Source organism: Bos taurus, chromosome 20, assembly GCF_002263795.3.
Source record: "Bos taurus isolate L1 Dominette 01449 registration number 42190680 breed Hereford chromosome 20, ARS-UCD2.0, whole genome shotgun sequence".
Lineage (NCBI taxonomy): Eukaryota > Metazoa > Chordata > Mammalia > Artiodactyla > Bovidae > Bos > Bos taurus.
Window position 1 is genome coordinate 23,805,356 of NC_037347.1, and position 18,969 is coordinate 23,824,324.

At 34.4% G+C, this 18,969-nt stretch overlaps 1 protein-coding gene across 2 annotated transcripts in view; it reads right to left on the reverse strand.

Annotated features, from left to right (window-relative positions):
* Positions 1 to 18,969, reverse strand: part of MTREX (Mtr4 exosome RNA helicase) — a 91,241-nt gene that overhangs the window by 66,497 nt on the left and 5,775 nt on the right. Inside the window, 4 exon segments of one of the 2 annotated variants that reach the window (NM_001099012.1) lie at positions 13,155 to 13,267; positions 14,167 to 14,229; positions 17,386 to 17,452; positions 18,674 to 18,811. In NM_001099012.1, coding sequence (NP_001092482.1) covers positions 13,155 to 13,267; positions 14,167 to 14,229; positions 17,386 to 17,452; positions 18,674 to 18,811 — 381 coding nt within the window. 2 annotated transcript variants of the gene reach the window in all.

The window sequence follows — 18,969 nt, forward strand, 5'->3', positions numbered from 1 at the left end:
GAATCCACCTGCAATATAGGAGACTCAAGTTTGATCCCTAGGTTGAGAAGATCCCTGGGCAGGAAATGGCAACCTGCTCCAGTACTCTTGACTGGAAAAATTCCATGGACAGAGGAGCCTAGTGGGCTTACAGTCCATGAGGCTGCGAGTTGGACATGACTGAGTGAGCACACATGCACACACAGCATATATAGCTGAAATATATAGGTAGCAAAAATAGCACAGACAAGAAGAAATAAGGCTACCAATATTTTATAGAGATTGTGGCTGTGAGAATAATCACTAAACATGTAATTCAAAGGTTAAAAAAAATTAAAGGAATTAAAATGGTATACTAAAAAATATTTGTTAAATATAATAGAAGGCTGTAAAAACACGAGACATTACTAAAAAACAAAAGGCAAATATAAATACAACCACATCAATCATTAAATCAAATTATTGAAATTATAAAGTATCTTTTTCAACCACAAAGAAGTTGAATTAGAAACCCCAAAATAGAAAGATGTATGGAAAAACTAACAAATACTTGAAAGATAAAGATAAGAGGAAATAAAGAGAAACTAAAGAATGAATTAAATTAAAAACTCAAAATTTATAGGATGCATATAAAGCAGTAATAAGAGGGAAAATTAAAGTTTTAAACATGAATATTAGAAAGGAAGAATAATCTAAAATCAATCTAATTCCACCTCAAGAAACTCTTTGGAAGACAAAGATTACCAAAACTGACTCAACAAGAAAGGAAACTGAGCTTGAAATTTAAAAATCTTCCCATAAAGAAGGGCTTTCCTGGTAGCTCAGCTAGTTAAGAATCCACCTGCAATGCAGGAAACCCTGCTTTGAGTCATGGGTCAGGAAGAACTGCTGAAGAAGGGACAGGCTACCTACTCCAGTATTCTTGGGCTTCCTTAGTGACTCAGACAGTAAGGAATTTGCCTGCAATGTGGGAGACCTGGGTCTGATCCCTGAGTCAGGAAGATCCCCTGGAGAAGGGAATGGCTGATCACTCCAGTATACTGGCCTGGAGACTTCTACGGACAGAGGAGCATGGCAGGCTACAGTCCGTGGGACTGCAAAGAGTCGGACATGATTAAGCAACTTTCACTTTTACTGTCTCATAAAGAAAAGCCTAGGTAGTTCAGATGGCTTCATTAATAAGTTCTGTCAAACATTTAAAGAGAAAATACCAAACCTACACAAACTCTTAGAGAAAACAGACCAGGAGGGTCACTTCTCAACTTATATTACGAAGTCAGTATTAACATGATATCAAAACTAGACTCAGCTATTAAAAAGAATGCATTTCAATCAGTTCTAATGAAGAAACTGGAGCCTATTATACAGGGTGAAGTAAAACACCAATACAGTATATTAACGTATACATATGGAATTCAGAAAGATGGTAACGATGACCCTATATGTGAGACAGCAAAAGAGACACAGATGTAAAGAACAGATTTTTGAACTCTGTGGGAGAAGGCAAGGGTGGGATGTGATTTGACAGAATAGCTTTGAAACATGTATATTACCACATGTGAAACAGACTGTCAGGCCAGGTTTGATGTAAGAGACAGGGCGCTCAGGCCCGGTGCACTGGGATGACCCTGAGGGATGGGATGGGGAGGGAGGTGGGAAGGAGGTTCAGGATGGGGGACATATGTACACCCATGGCTGATTCATGTCAATGTATGGCAAAAACCACTACAATATTGTAAAGTAATTAGCCTCCAATTAAAATAAGTTAATTAAAAAAATACAAGATACCCCGATAAATATGAATTTCAGATGAAAAAAAAAAAATAGACAAAGATCTTGTTAAAAAAAAAAAAACAACGAAAACTACATATCCAAATCTCTCATGAAGATTCAAAGAAATTCCAGAACAAAATATGAGTAAACTGAAACTGGCAACATTATATAAAATGATCAACTGCCATAAACATCTAGGTTTCTTCTGAGAATATAAGGATGGTTTAACAACAGGAAATTTGTAATGTACCACTTTAAAAGAATAAAAAGCAAACACCATATCCTTGCCTCTACAGATGGAAAAAGGATTTAATAAAATACAATGCTTCTTTTTTAATCCTCAATACACTTATTTTCCCCAGTTTTATTAAGATTTAATGATCTATAACATTATGGAAGTTTAAACTATATACTGTAAAATTTGATACACATATATATTGTGAAATGATTACCTCAATAAGCTTAATTTACATCCTTATCACCTCATTAATTACCTTTTTTTTTCTGGTGAGAGCATTTAAGATCTACCCTCTTAGGAACTTTCAAGTATATAATACAGTACTGTTAACTGTAATCACCATGCTCTATGTTAGATACCCAGAACTACTCATCTTATACCCAGAAGTTTGTTTCGTTTCACCACCATCTTCCTACTTCCCCCACCCTGCCCATCTCAGTCCCTGGAAACTACCATTCAACTCTGTTTCAATAAATTCAACTTTTTTAGATTCCACATCTGAGATCACAAGTGTTTGTCTTTCTCTGACTTATCTGACTTAACATAATGCTCTCAAGGTCCATTCATGCTGTCACAAACAGCAGGATTTCCTTCTTTGATGGCTAAATAATATTCCATTGTGACTGACTCTGTGTGTGTGTGTATGTATATGGATATAGACAGACAGAAACTACATTTTCTTCATCCACCCATCTGCTGATAGACAAAGCTTTCCTTGTCTTGGGTATTGTGAATAATGGGAATGCAGACATTGCTTCAAGATACTGGCTTCATTTCCTTTAGATACATACCCAGAAGTGGGATTGCTGAATTATATTCTATTTTTAATTTTTAAGAAATCACCACCCTGTTTTCCACAGTAACTGTACCAATTTATATTTCCACAAAATTGCACAAGGGTTTCCTGTTCTTCACATACTTGCTAACACTCGTTATCTCTTATCTTTTTGTAACAGCCATTCAAATGGGTGTTTTTTTAATTCTTTCATTTGTTCCCAATTAAGAATAGAAAGGAACTTACTCAACCTGATAAAAGGAACCTAGGAAAAAGCTAGTTAAATTACACTTCATGGTGAAACACTGAATGTTATTCATTTAAGATCAGGAACATTCAAGGATTTCCACTGGATTTTGCCAATGCAATAAGAAAATGAAACAGATGGGATAAAACATCAGCAAGAAGCAGAAAAAACTGTCTTTATTCACAGACAATATGACCAACTATGTAGAAAATCTTATGGAATATGCAAAGTTACTATAACTTGTTAGTAAGCCACTTTATTAACAAAGTGACAATATAAAATACTAACATATAAAAATAAACTGTACTTCACAAGCCATTAGCAACCCAAATATGAACTTAAGAATGTCATTTGCAACAGCACAAAGCAATAAAATACTTAGAGATTTAAGAAAAAATGTGTTAAAAAAGAGGAAGATATATAAAATCTGTACACAAACTACAAAATATTGCTGAGAGAAATTAAAGAAGATGTGAATAATAAATAATATACCATGCTAATGGACTGGAAGAGTCTATAATAATGTTAAAATGAAAATTCTCCCCAAATTAATCTATACAACACAATCAGCATAAAAATGCAAGTAGTCGTTTTGGGTAGAAATTAATACACTAATTTAAATTTTTATTGAGGAACAAAAAGGACCTAGAAGAGCCCAAACAATTTTAAGAATAAAGTTAGAGGACTCTAATTACCTAAATTTTATACATACTTTAAAGCTATGGTAATCAAGATAGCATGGACTAGTATAAGGATAGACACAGAAATAAACAGAACAGCAAGTTCAAAGCCAAACCTATACATTTATGGTCAGTTCACTAGGATTTCAACAGTCAATTCAATTCAAAGACAATTCAGTGGGAAAATCATCATTTTTTTCAACTGGAACAATTATCCACATACAAAAAGGTTAATTTAAACCCCACCTTTACCTCACATCATACATAAAAATTAATTCAAAGGAAATCACAGCTTTAAGTGGAATGGCTAATACTATAAACTTCAAGAAGAAAATAAAAGGGAAAATATTTGTGATATTGGGATAGGCATAAATGTCTTAAGTATTGATATCAAAAGCATGATCAATCCATAAAAGAAAATATACGAGAAGTTGACCATCAAATTTAAGATCTTTTGTGCTACAAATGATACCATTAAGATAATTTAAAGAATTATTTATGATGCAATAAGACAAACAATTCAATTTTAAAAATCAGCAAAGACTGAAATAGGTATTTCATTTAAGATATACAAATGGGTGATAAGCAAATGAAATGATACTTAACATTTTATTAGTCATCAAAGAAATTTAAAACCACTGTGGAACATCATTAGATATCCACACTAAAACAGGTATAATCAAAAAAGATTATGCCAAGAGGTGGTTAGGACATAAGAGAAACAGGACATAAGAGAAACATAAGATTCCTTATCCATTATGACAGGAATACAAAATGGTACAGCCACTTTGGAAAACAGTCTGGTCATTTACTGAATCGTTAAATATACATTTGCCATAAAATCCAACAATTACTAAGTATCTAATCTAAGTATCTATCTACCCAAGAGAAATAAAAACGTGTCTACATAAAGACCTGTATATGTATGTTCGTGTCAGAATTACTTAGAATGGTCAAAAATGCAAAACAATTCAAATTTCTATCAACGGAATAAACAAAACGTCATGTATCCATAAAACGCAACATGACATCAATAAAAAGAAAAGAACTAATGATATATGCAATATGAATGAACCTCTAAGTGTTATTTTAAACAGAAAAAGACACAAAAGACTCCATATTACATGATTTCATTTGTATGAAACTTCTAGAAAAGGCAAAACTACTTAGGCAAAGCGGATCAGCGCCAGCGTTGGAGATGGAGGCAGGGTGAATGCACACACTCATAAGAAAACTAGGGACAGCACCCTAAAACTGCTGAGGGTTGCACAACTGTACAAATTTATTAAATGGGTGGATTTCATAATATTTAAATTATATAATAATAAAGCTAATGCTTTTAAAAAAAGCTTTACATAGAACAAAAAAATAAACAGGGTCAGGAAAGCTACTCAATTACCTAGGTAAACAACCTGGTCCCAATATATTAATCTAGCATCAGACTTATAAATGAAAATGTACTTGTTATACTTATCAGCTAACATTGGAGTTTACCCTGAGTTCTTGAATTCCTAGGGGAAATCTTTATCTGAGATCCATGAACCACTCACTGAAATCACAAAATCTGGTACGTACATACAAATATACACTTCATTGGAGGTTTCTATTGAGGTAAAATTCATAAAACCTAAAACTGTTTTAAAGTGCACAACTGAGTGGATTTTAGCACATTCACTACGCTGTTCAACTACCACCTCTATCTGATTCTTAACATAATTCTCATCCCTCCAAAAACCCCATATTCATTAAGCAGCTACTTTCTGCTCCCCTCCTCTAAATATTCCCTGGCCTCCACCAATCTGCTCTCTCTCTAAGAATTTACCTGAAATATTCTACACAAACGGAATCAAATAATATGTGACCTACTGAGTCTGGCTTCTTTTACTCAGCAGAACGTTTCTGAGGTTCATCCACACTGTAGCATGCATCAGTATCTCAATGCTGCCATAGCTGAGTACTATTTCATTGTACAGATACACCAGATTTATTTATCTATTCATCCACTGATGGACTTCGGGTTGTTTCTACCTTTTTTTTCATTATTGTGAACAGTACTGCTGTGAACCTTCATCTATAAGCATCTGTGTATTTGTTTTCAATTCTTTGGCATAATATGCCTAGGAGTGGAACTGCTGAGTTGTACAGTAATTCTATAAGTATCTTTTTGAACACCTACTAGACTGTTTTCCACAGCAGGACTCAAGAGCTTTCAAAAGTGTCTATAACCCTGGTGAATTTCTTAAAATCTCTTTACAGTCTCCTAACTCAGAGTAAGCCTCTGACTGTGTGGATCACAACAAACTGTGGAAAATTCTTCGAGAGATAGGAATACCAGACCACCTGACCTGCCTCCTGAGAAATCTGTATGCAGGTCAAGAAGCAACAGTTAGAAGTGGACATGGAACAGACTGGTTCCAAATTGGGAAAGGAGTACATCAAGGCTGAATATTGTCACCCTGCTTATTTAACTTATATGCAGAGTACGTCATGCGAAATGCTGGGCTGGATGAAGCACTAGCTGGAATCAAGATTGCCTGGAGAAATACTAATAACCTCAGATACGCAGATGACACCACCCTTATGGTAGAAAGCAAAGAGGAACTAAAGAGCCTCTTCATGAAAGTGAAAGAGTGGAGTGAAAAAGTTGGCTTAAAATTCAACATTCAGAAAACTAAGATCATGGCATCCAGGCCCATCACTTCATGGCTAACAGATGGGGAAACAATGGAAACAGTGACAGACTTTACTTTCTTGGGCTCCAAAATCACTGCAGATGGTGACTGGAGCCGTGAAATTAAAAGACGCTTGCTCCTTGCAATAAAAACTATGACCAACCTAGACAGCATATTAAAAAGCAGAGACATTACTTTGCCAACAAAGGTCCGTCTAGTCAAAGCCATGGTTTTTCCAGTTGTCATGTATGGATGTGAGAGCTGGGACTATAAAGAAAGCTGAATTGATGCTTTTGAATTGTGGTGTTGGAGAAAACTCTTGAGAGTCCCTTGAACTGCAAAGAGATCGAACCAGTCCGTCCTAAAGGAAATCAGTCCCAAATATTCACGGAAGGACTAACGCTGAGGCTGAAACTCCCAATACTTTGGCCACCTGATGCAAAGAACTGACTCACTGGAAAAGACCCTGATACTGGGAAAAACTGAAGGTGGGTGGAGAAGGGGACGACAGAGGATGAGGTGGTTGGATGGCATCACTGACTCAATGGACATGAGTTTGAGCATCCTTCAGGAGCTGGTGATGGACAGGGAAGCCTGGCATTCTGCAGTCCATGGTGTCTCAGAGAGTCAGACACGACTGAGCGACTGGACTGAAGTGAAACCAAGACTACGAAAGCAGGTTTTAACATACACTGGAAAATTTCCTATACTGAAAATCTCTATGCTTTAGTAGCAAAAACTAAAGCAAAGTTACACTAATGCCCAGAATTCTAACATCTGTATATGCTGGCTTCAAATGGATAATGCACCAACTACTATACACCTGTACACTTCTCAAAGTGAGATAAAATAACTGAACTAAAAATAGTCAGAGCTATAATTTGTGCCTTAGGAGGAAACAAGCTTCTGACTTCAGTACCTCTAAAAAGGAATGGACAATAAAAAAAATCAGTCCCATTCCACTGGACAGAACTAGGTAATACTGGACCACAATGCGTCTGAATCTAACAGATTAGACTACTCTGCAATTGGCTGATACTGTTTCAATGATAATCTAAGATCCAAAGCTGCACTCCTCTAACTCCCCTACAAAAAGAAAACTTTTGAGTTACACCTCAGCCAAGGTCTAAAAAGACTAATATACAGTACTCAGGCTCTGACTATCTGAAGGACGATATTCCAAAACTCATGAAAAATATCCACCACTATGCCAAAGTAAAAGCACTGCTGAACAGGGTGATTGGTGCAATTTTTATCTTTTTTTTCCTTTATGATCTTCTTCACTCTTCATGCGATCATTGTTAAGAACACTTAATTCAGCTGTTTAACAGGAAAGCTGTAATTTCTCCATGATGAAGAAATAAAATATATTATAAATTATTAAGAGTTAACCTGTGAACAAAAACTGACTTCTGAAAAGGTGCCAAGATTGAGGGGAGAAAACAGTCTTTCAACAAATGGTTCTGAGGCAACTGGATAGCCACATGAAAAAAATGAAGTTGAACCTTTACCTTATAAATTATACAGAAATGTAAAACCTCAAAAAGGACCAAAGAACTAATACCTAAAATTATAAAATTCTTAGAAGAAAATATAGGCATAAATCTTTGTGGTCTTGGATTAGGCAATGCTTTCTTTAAAATAACATGAAAAGAAAACAGACAAATTGCACTTGGTCAAATTAAAGACATTTGTCCCTCAAAAAATACGCTTAAAGTAAAAGGATGACTTATACTTTAAAAAGAGAAAATGTTTGCAAATCATATATCTGACAAGGAACTAGTATCAGAATACAAAACAACTATCACAACTAAACAAGGCAAACAACCTAATGAGCAAGTAAAAAAGGACTTAAGCAGACACTCCTCCAAAGACATTCAGAAGGCCAATGAGCATACTAAAAAACGCTCAGTATCATTAGTCATCAAGGAAATACAAATCAAAACACGAGATATCACACTCACAACTAACAGAATGACTATTATCAAAAAGGCAAGAAGTAACAAGTGTTGGTAAGGATGTGGAGAAAAGGGAATCCTTGTGTTCTACTGGTAGGAATGTATACTGGTGCAGTCAACATGGAAAACAGTATGGAGATTCCTCAAAATATTAAAAATAAAACTGTCATATGATCCAGCAATTCCACTCCTGGGTATTTATCCGAAGAAAACAGAAACACTGGTAAGAAAAAATATGCATGCCCCTATGTTCACTGCAGCATCATTTACAATTGTCAAAATACAAAAGTAACCCAAGTGTCATCAACAGATGAATGGATGTGGTATATGTATATGTGCGGAATATTATTAAGTAATAAAAAAGAATGAAATCTTGCCATTTGCTACAACACAGATGGCCTCAGAGAGCATTGTGCTAAGTGAAATAAGTCAGAAAAAGACAAATATTATATTGTTTTACTTATATGTGGAATATAAAAAATAAATGAACAAACATAAAACAGAAATAGTTATAGATACAGAAAACCAACAGGTAATCACCAGAGAGGAGGGTAGTGAGGGGAGGAAAAAAACAGGTGAGGAACCTTAAGAGGTATAAACTTGCAGCCATAAAATAAATGAGTCATAGGTATGAAAGATATAGTGTGAGAATCTAGTCTAATAATTATATATCTTTTTATGGTGACATAGTGTAAACAGACTTACCATGGCGACCATCTTGAAATGTATAGGAATATCAAATCACTATGTTGTGTAATAGGAAATAACACAGTGTTTCAGGTCAATTATACTTCAAAACAAATGAATTTACAGAAAAAGATCAGATCCGTGGTTACCAGATGTGGGGGCAGGCGGGAAATGGGATGAAGATGGTCAAAAGGTAGAAACTTCCATTTCTAAATAGTAGAGATGTAATGCACAATATGATAAACATAGTTAACACTGCTAAGAGTTATATAAAAAAGTTAAATGAGTTCTTTTCTCATCACAAGAAAAAAGTTTTCTATTTAGTTCTGTATCTATACAAAATGATGGATGTTTACCAAGCCATCATTAATTATAGTCATTTTAGGATGCACGTTAAGTCAGATCATTATGCTGCAATCTTTGAACTTATACAGTGCTTTGTGTCAGTTCTATCTCAATAAAACTGAAAGAAAAATTATTTAAAAATAAACTTCACATATTGGAAATTAGAATAGTGAACACTATATAGGATTATATCACTACCAATACCCACAGAACATTAATCTTATCTAGAAACAAGTAACATTATTGTGCTTTTTTGTTTCTGGAATTCTTTTCAGAAACCCAACTAGTTCACCTTGCAGAATGTTCTGTATTATTCTGACTAACCTATATTACGCTGAAAATCCACATTTAAAAAGTTTTTATTTAAAACAATCATAAAATAAATTTACTACATAATCAATTTTTTTAAAAAGGTAGTAACAAGTGTTGGCAAAGACATGGAGAAACTGAAACCCTCATATAACTATGGGAAAATAAAGCGATGCAGCTGCTATGGAAAACAGTTTGGTGATCCCTCAAAAAGTTAAACACAGAATCAAACATGACCAATTCCATTCCTAAGTATATACTGAAGATAAGGAAAAAGATGTGTTCAAACAAACACTGGTACATAAACATTTCTAAAAGCATCATTCATAATAGCCAAAAAATTGGAAACACTCATACATCTATTAACTGATGAATGGATAAACAAAATGTGGTATATCATACTATATAATTAATCAGTCACAAAATATTAGCCATAAAAAGGAACTCAATTCTGATGTATACCACAACACAGATGAATCTTAAAATCATCATCCTTAGTGAAATAAAACATAAACAAAAAGCCATATATCATATGATTCTATTTAAATAAAATACCCAGAAAAGGTAAATTCATACAAACAGAAAGCAGACTGGTGGCTGAAAGAAACTGGAGCTAAGGGAATGGGGAATGACTGATTAATGGGTACGTGGTCAAGACATCCATGAACTAGATATTGGAGACAGTTGCACATATTAAGGAAAAACAAGTTAACCCACAGACGTCTATCTGCAATAGACTGCAAAATCCCATCCACATTAAAGAGCAGAACCCACTTTCAGAATGGCCCAGTTCCTCTCAAACTTTAACAGATGTATGCATCAACTGGTGATCTTGTTAACATGCAGATTATGATTCAGCAGTTCTAGGGTGGGGTGTGAGATTTTTGCCTAATTTAGCTAGTAGGTGATATGCATGCATCTGGTCTAGGACCATACTCTTAAGTAGTAAGACTCTAGAACAATGGTCTTTACATACATTTTAGAAGAAAATATAACACCTATCAAAAAACTTAAAACACAAACAATACATATTTATTTTACACATTAGCTAAGAGAACTACTATAGTAATAGAGACCATGTATTAAAAATAATACATAAAATATCTACTTATTTTCAGCATGGAGTAACAAGGACTGGGTTTACCTACCCACCTGTAACAACTGCAAAATAGGATAAAATATGTGAAACAATGATTTCACATACTGAATAATCACAGAGTAATCCCTGAGAAGAGGGAAGTAAATGACATAATCTCAGATTATTGTCCACAGAGTTTCCAAGTCACAGTTTCAGGAGATGAACCTTGAAGGTTTTCGGAAGTTAAGCGGACAGTGGGAGTCTGGGGAAGCCATGGCAGCTACACTGCAGCTCAAAATAACCAGAGAGGAAAGAGGTAGACAAAGGGAAAGCTCTGAACATCTGCTGAACATTCTGGTGTCTTTAAATAAGTAATCATCAGTGAATAAGTGTTAGGAAACAACTTGAAGCAATGGGAAAAAACCACCAAATGGAGTGGAACTAAAAAAATGATACAATCTTCAGAGCTGGGAGTAACTCAGGTTCCCACTAGCCATGGTGGAAAAATTCGTAATTTATAAGATACTGGCTAGAATATCAAGAAATATATTAAAAAGTGGAGAAAAGTAGCCTTAAGTTAAATGCTTCTCTAGTCCTGCCTAAAATCATAGAAGCCTTGGAAGAACTATATTTTTCTCCAAGTAACTGTATCCCACAACAAAGCTCAAGAATATTAATAGAAATGCAAAAATAGTCATCACCCAAGAAGGTAAAATTCACAATGTCTTGTGAATTAAAAAATATAAGGAGGCAAATATAACAAATAAGAAGTAAAAATAAATAAATGAAAAGGCATCCAAAAATGAGAAAACAGAATCAGTAAATGAGGACACAGAAAATTACCATTACAGTATAACTGTATTTTATATATTCAAGAAAACTGAGGAAAGATTAAATAGCATGCTTAAAAGAAATACTAAAAATATTAAGAGACACGAACCAAAATTTTAGCACGAAAAATCTAAATCTGAGATGAAATAAACTGATAGAATTAAAATCAAATTAGACATTGCAAAAAAAAAACAAGAATAAACTTAAAGCTGTCCAAAATGAAACACAGAGAATAAACAAAAAATAATAAGTATCAGTGAGCTCTGAGACAACTTAAAATGACTAACACAAGTTTAAGTGAGGTCTCTGAGTACTAAAAAGGGTACTATTTTAAGCAAAAAGTAGTTGAAATTTTTCCAAATCTGATGAAAACAAACCAACCTACAACCTGAGAAGCCAAACAAATTCAAGCATAAGAAATATGAGAAGAATTATGTAAAGGCACGTCATAATTAAACTGCCAAAAGTCAGTGATGAAATTAAAAACAGCCAAACATCACATCAGAGCAGTATGTAAAGCAGCAGGAAAACACTGATTTATAATGATGGGAAAAGTCAATTAATTGAAACAGATCAGGAAATAACACAGATGAAAGTAATAGTAAGAAGGAATATTTAAACAGTTTTTAAACTGTATTCTGTTGTTCAAGAAGCTGGAGGAAAGTTAAGTAGACATGTGGAAAACACTAAACACACATACAAATGAACTTCTAACAAAGAAAACTATACATGTCTCACTGAAAAGGATTAAGGACAGATTAGGTGATGCAGAAGCAAAGATTAATGAATCTGAAGATAGAGCATGAGAAAAGACCTGAAATGAAACACAGAAAAAATGAACACAGAATTAGTGAATCATGACCAATATTCATGACTGATGGGATATTTACAGCACTAAATGTCTATATTAGAAAAGGAAAGGTCTGAAATCAATGACCTCACCTGCTTTCTTTAAAAAACTAGAAAAAGATCAAATAAAGCCCAGAGTAATAAGAAAGGAAATGAAAAGTCTAAATTTACTTACAGAAACCAAATAGAGAAAATTTAAACTTTTTAAAGAGTATGGTAAGAAACAAAGCTATCTTAAGATTCTATTTTAAAACTACAAAGAGAGCAAGAGAAGAAAAAAGGAACAGAGGGAAACTGCAAAACAGCCAGAAAACAATTAGCAAAATGGCAGTACATACACACTTACCAATAATAAAATGTAAATGGACTAATTCTTCAATCAAAAGACAGAATGGTTGAATGGATTAAAAAAAACAAGAGCCATTCATATGCTGCGTATAGGAGACTCACTTCAGATGCAGGACACACAGTCTTAAAAATGAAGGAATGGAAAAAGATATTCCATGCAAAACAGAAACCAAAAGAAAGTCTTGGTAGCTACACTTACATAAAACAAAATTAACTTTAAAACTGTAACAACATACAAAGAAGGACATGACATAATGATAAAGGGGCCAGCCCAACAAGACGATATAGTATTTATAGACATTTATGCACCCAACACAAGAGCACCTAAATGTACCCAGCAAATATTAACAGTTCTAAAATCCCATTTAAAAAGAAAGCTACTCACTCAGCGCAAACAGTTTTTCCTGCTGATGTATGTGCAGATACTAAAACAGACTGATTATTATCAACACACTGAATGGCTTCTCTTTGAAAAGCATCAAGAATGAATGGATATTCCTATAAAAAAAAATTAATATATGTATGAAGATACCTTGCCACATCAGAACATACTTAAAACCAAGAGATGCTACCCCCAGAAGCGTTATGGAAGCATTTATGAGTCTACTTGGGAAACATTCTGTCCACTAGAGAAAATTAGGAAGAATTAAAAAGAAAACTTTAATCAGACAGAATATGTTATTTCTGCTGTCTAATCTTTCAATTATTATGCTTACACATATACTAATTACAACATGATTATTACCATATATTAAGAACATGCTTTATGGGAGGCACTGTGGAACACATTTCCCACATATTAATCTCCACAGCAACTCCTAACATAGGTGTAGTTTTCTTTCCCAGCTGGGAACACTGAGAGTCTGAAAAGTCAAGTCCTCAATGAAGTTCACTCATCAGAGGCAGAATAATATATCTATCAGACTTTAAAAATTCAAGTTTACCGCACAGTACTGCCATTTTTACTTAAAGAAAATGACTTGGAAAACCTACACTACTCTTTTATAGTCTATCAGCGATTCAAAATACATTTAGTATCAGCATTAGAGTTTAAGTTTCATTAGAAGCTTGTTAGGCTCCAGAACTGTATGCAAAACATATTGTACATATGCATTTTTTTCTAGAGAAAGATTGATACTTTTCATTAGATTCTTTGAAATGGCTGAGAATTATGCTTAAAAATCTTATCACATGATGCTTGGTTTTCAGTATGGTTGTTTACTGATTTGGTTTTCACCATATCTGACTTCAAGTGGAAGCTTCAGAGTGTGTATCTACATACACATACACACAAACACACACAGAAATATAAAAATCTCATTTTAAAGTTTACCTTTAAGATTTTTAGGAAAACAGACTCACACAACTGTACCAACTGTACCGCTCAAGGTACAAACCTTTGCAGCTTTTCCAACTCGAGGTTTAAGTGGTAGATAATCTTCATCTGCAGGAAGTGCAACCTGATGTTTAAAAAAAAAAATTTACCATTCAAGAATTGATGTATTCAGCATACCATAATTAAAGATGGTTTGAAAAATAAAGGTGATGAACTAAAGTGTTGCTGACAGTCTTAGACACTACAAAATTAAATAACCATCTTCAAGAACAAGGCAAATGCAAATGTTACAACATTCCAAAAAAGTGTTTACCTAATAGTTATATAATCAAAAGCATTTAAGTCTACCTCCCAAAAGAAACTTTATTAAGTTCTAGGACTTATCTCAGCTATCTTTGTATATTCTGTATCTAATGTACTTCTTGACATTAATGAATACTCAAAAAAGCTGAATGGACATAAAAAGGGATGCCACTATATGAAAGAAAACTATATAGAATAAAGTATTCCCTGGAACAGGAAATTAATTTTCCTCTAGTGAAGATTAAGATCTGCAGAGCAGTTCACAATATACCTAAATTCCCAAGACTTAAGCCAAGTAGTGTATAAATAATAAGGGCAAAGTAAGGTACACAAAGAAGTCAGAAATCATTTCTAAGAGCAAAATTTCAACAAACAATTATGAGATAAGATTAGCTGTCTTAGAAATATTGAGAGGTTGTTGGTAAACGTGCAATTCAATTGCAATCAAGATGATGTGTGCAGCATTTCAAAAAGCGGTAAGTGGAACCTGACTATAATTAAGTGAAACAATAAATTATGAAACCTAATGTAAAATATCTAATATAATGAATGTATTAAAAGAAATGTGACACTCTAAATGGAATCTACAAAGGGGCAGAGTTTGGAAGCTTATCCAGCACACACTACAAAAGGATAAATTCAAGAGGTGTTTTTATTAGTGAATGAACCTTTCTGGGGGACAGGAATAGTTTTCATCAATCTTTTCCTTAAGACTACATATTCTCCTTTTATGACTCTAGGAAACTTCTAAGTAGCTTCTGATTCCCAGGTAGTTTGATAGTAAGAGGATTACTTATCCATTAATTTTAGGAAATGTCCTTCTTTTGCTACACTATACCATGAGTACCAAAGTGACTGTTCTAAAGAGCACAATCGCTGGCACACTGACAAAATCAAATTTCTGAATCTGAAAATCTTGGGACTAGATCCTCAATCATGGTATGATCCAATTTCACTTCCCTCACATTTCTCCTTGATACTCGATATGACATGAACAAAAAACATTAACACAAAGCAATTAAGATTTTAACATCTCTGAGATTTAATAGCAACAACAACAAATTGTGTTTTCACATGTATAAGAATCAGTTTTATTTTTAATCTCTGAAAACAGTGTAACACTAACATAAGACAGATAGGGAGAGGAGAAACCTACAGGGACTAAGGAGTCAGAAAAAAAGAAAACCAACAGAAAAATAAAAAATCAAATAGACTTAGCAATCAGTTACTGGCGATTTTTGCCAGAATAGTTCGAAAGACATGGAGAAAGAAGAAACCTAACTACAGTAGACTAAAAGATGACTGGAGGCTAGGAAGTCGAGCAGGGATTTTCTAAGCAGAGCAATCAATAACACCTCTGAAAAAAACGGACTCCATATATATATATTTGTGTGTGTGTGTGTGGTGTTTCTCTTTATATTCAGTCAGTAATAAAATGTGCCTGGCGTTCAAAAGATAGGTACTAAACGAGTAACTACAACGGTGATGAAGAAAACAACACAGTAGTTAAAAGGAAAATATATAACAAAAGAGAAGATTTTAAATATTCGTATGCTGATAAGAAAAGGAAAACAGAAAAGGAAACACTAAAAACAATCAAGGGAAAATGGAGTAATCCAAGTCTTTGTGGAGGCAGGATAAGATACGACCAAGAACACTGACGGAGCAGCCCTCCTCAGCCTAAACAGGGCAGTGCCTTTTCCTTGGATGTGACTCCAACTTGGTATCTTTGAACCCCTAGATAAAGTGAAAGGTAAGGTGACCGGCTAAAAAAGTGAGAGGAGATAACAGGATGTGGGGTTTGAGGATAATCATGAAGGAGGACAGAAGGAACCTTTGACCTCCTGAGAGCTAAATTTGTGTTTGGCTTTTCTTTCCCATCTTTTTAAGACCACAGCTTCAAAGAGGGTCTCACGTAAGTGTTAAATGTATGATCTAATGAATATTATACCCACCAAACTAAGTGCTATTCTAAAGGAATGTAAGCAAATTTCAATTAAAAAAATAAGTATTAAAAAAAAAAGGCTCCAAATCTACATCAAAAGCAATTTTTGTTAATCTGGAATTATTTTGCTTATTCAATAAAGACTTCTAGTAAGATTTCCCAACTATCTGTAGTAATAACTCGTCAGGTTACATGGTAAAGGCAAGGGGGCTTAATAGGAAGAACTAGTGCTACAGTTTCCTCATGTCCTTTCGGTTCATAAACTCTCAGTGATAAAGGGTTACCACAAGCTATCCTTGACCACCATCTAGTGGCGAAACCATGAAACTGCAATGTATCGGTTGTCAGAGCAAGATGAAAAAAGCACAGGACCTGTAAAACATCACTGTTACTTGACTTTAGGAGCATGGGAATGAACATGTACTAAATACATACTCTGTGCTGGGTATCTTACCTAATTTTCTTATATAATCTTCAGAACAACCCCATGATGTAAATCTTATTATTCTAAATTTACAAATTAGAAAACTGACATCAGAGGTTAAGAAATTTACCCAAGACTGTAGTTAGGAAACAGAGAAGGCAATAGCACCGCAGTCCAGTACTCTTGCCTGGAGAATCCCATGGACAGAGGAGCCCTGGTGGGCTGCAGTCCATAAGGTCGCACAGAGTTGGACACGACTGAGCGACTTCACTTTCACTTTTCACTTTCATGCACTGGAGAAGGAAATGGCAACCCACTCCAGTGTTCTTGCCTGGAGAACCCCAGGGACGGGGAGCCTGGTGGGCTGCCGTCTACGGGGTCGTACAGAGTGGGACACGACTGAAGCGACTTAGCAGCAGCAGTTAGGAAAAGCACTGTCAGTATCTGAATACAAAGCCCCAGCTCCTTCCACTAGACTATGTACTCTGCAGAAAAGCTACTAATTGTTTCCAAAGCCCTGAGGCTAAACCCCTTGCTCACCAGACTAGATAATCCAAAGCAAAATCCCACTTACACCACCAACTTAATCACACACTGTTTGTGCTTACCTCATGTGTACACCCTTCGACAGTTTCAACTGACTGTACCTTGACTCTGGGCATCAGGTCAGCCAAACTTAAAAAAAAAAATTATTAAAATTACATTAAAATATTGATAAATTACTGAGAATTATATAGGCTGAGAATTCAAAATGATCAGCTAGCATCTCTTATTACAAATACAAAACAAATAGACTCCACGTAATTATTCAAAGAATTATGTTAACTTAGTTCCAGTGACTATTTTAAATAAAAAGTACCTCTACAAAGCATCATCATTACTTCAAAACACAAAGATGCTTATAAAAACCATTATATGATAGAAAGTATAAAATAAACTAGCCTAATACAGATGTTGTTATAATTTTTAAGTGTTCCTTAGTCTCAGCAGAATCCTAGGTTTTACTCATCTAGGTTCTGTTTAGACTCTTAAAGGACATGACTGTGAATAAATTAAAGAAAAATAGATGTATTTCTGCACAAGATTTATTATCCTCTCATTGACTGTACTTTTGATTTTTACTTTAAATCAATAATCATACTTTGGGTAAAACTCAAGGGTTACTACAAGACGCAACAATGATTTTAAATTGTCAATATTATTTTGTAACCTATTCCACTAGCTTGGACAAACAGTGCAGCTTAAATGTTTCAGGGACACATCTATCACCATCTATAGTACCTACTTTTGCTAGTTACAACAACAGCTAACTGGTTAAAAAAACAAACAAACAAAAAAACCACTGGAGTAAATTTTCCATTGTAGTGCCAAGTTAGAATACAGCAAAGAAGGAGGGAAAAGCAAAGTCAGGATGATCATAACAATAGGAAACAGGTCAATCTAAGAAACTAGCATCAATATCTAGAAAGTTTCAACTTCTGAAATGAGAGAAACATCAACTATTTCAACCTCAGATACCCATGGGTCTCCCTCATTGACAGTTTTAAGATTCATAGCCACTCCACTGCTGCATGCAAGAGTGAAAATTTAATTCCTCCTAATACTCCTTCTCAAGTCAGTTTTATTCTTTCCTTTTATCCCACACTTCCAGTGATCCTCTTTCTTAAAATTGGATTCAAAAATATTAAAAATCTTTCTTTTCTATACTGTTTTCCATTTCCCCAAACACAGATAAACATTCTAGTTATATGTCTATTTGAATATATAAAGAATATTTACCTTTATTTCTCTATGTCAACAAACACATTCATGAAGTAACAACATATAAGCAACTTTCAAAACTTCAAATAACTACCCATCCGGAGTTACCAACATTTATGATAGTGGAAATACTACCTTAAATCTTCAGTTATTGACTCTTCCACTCTGGGTTTCTTTCCAAAAATAGGTTCATCAGCACCCTCGAAGTCTGCATCTCTCTTGTTTTTTCCAACATTAGTTGACTCTGATTGTAATTTACCATCAAAACATCTTCTGAAAAGCAAACAAGTTAGAATGAATTCTGAAACAGCACTTGTTACTTTAAGAGCAACTCCCATAAAATATTATCTTTGTAAAATATATACACTATTACCAGAAAAAGTCACATAAATAGATGTTACAAACCAAAACTGGCTAAAGCCCAGAATACT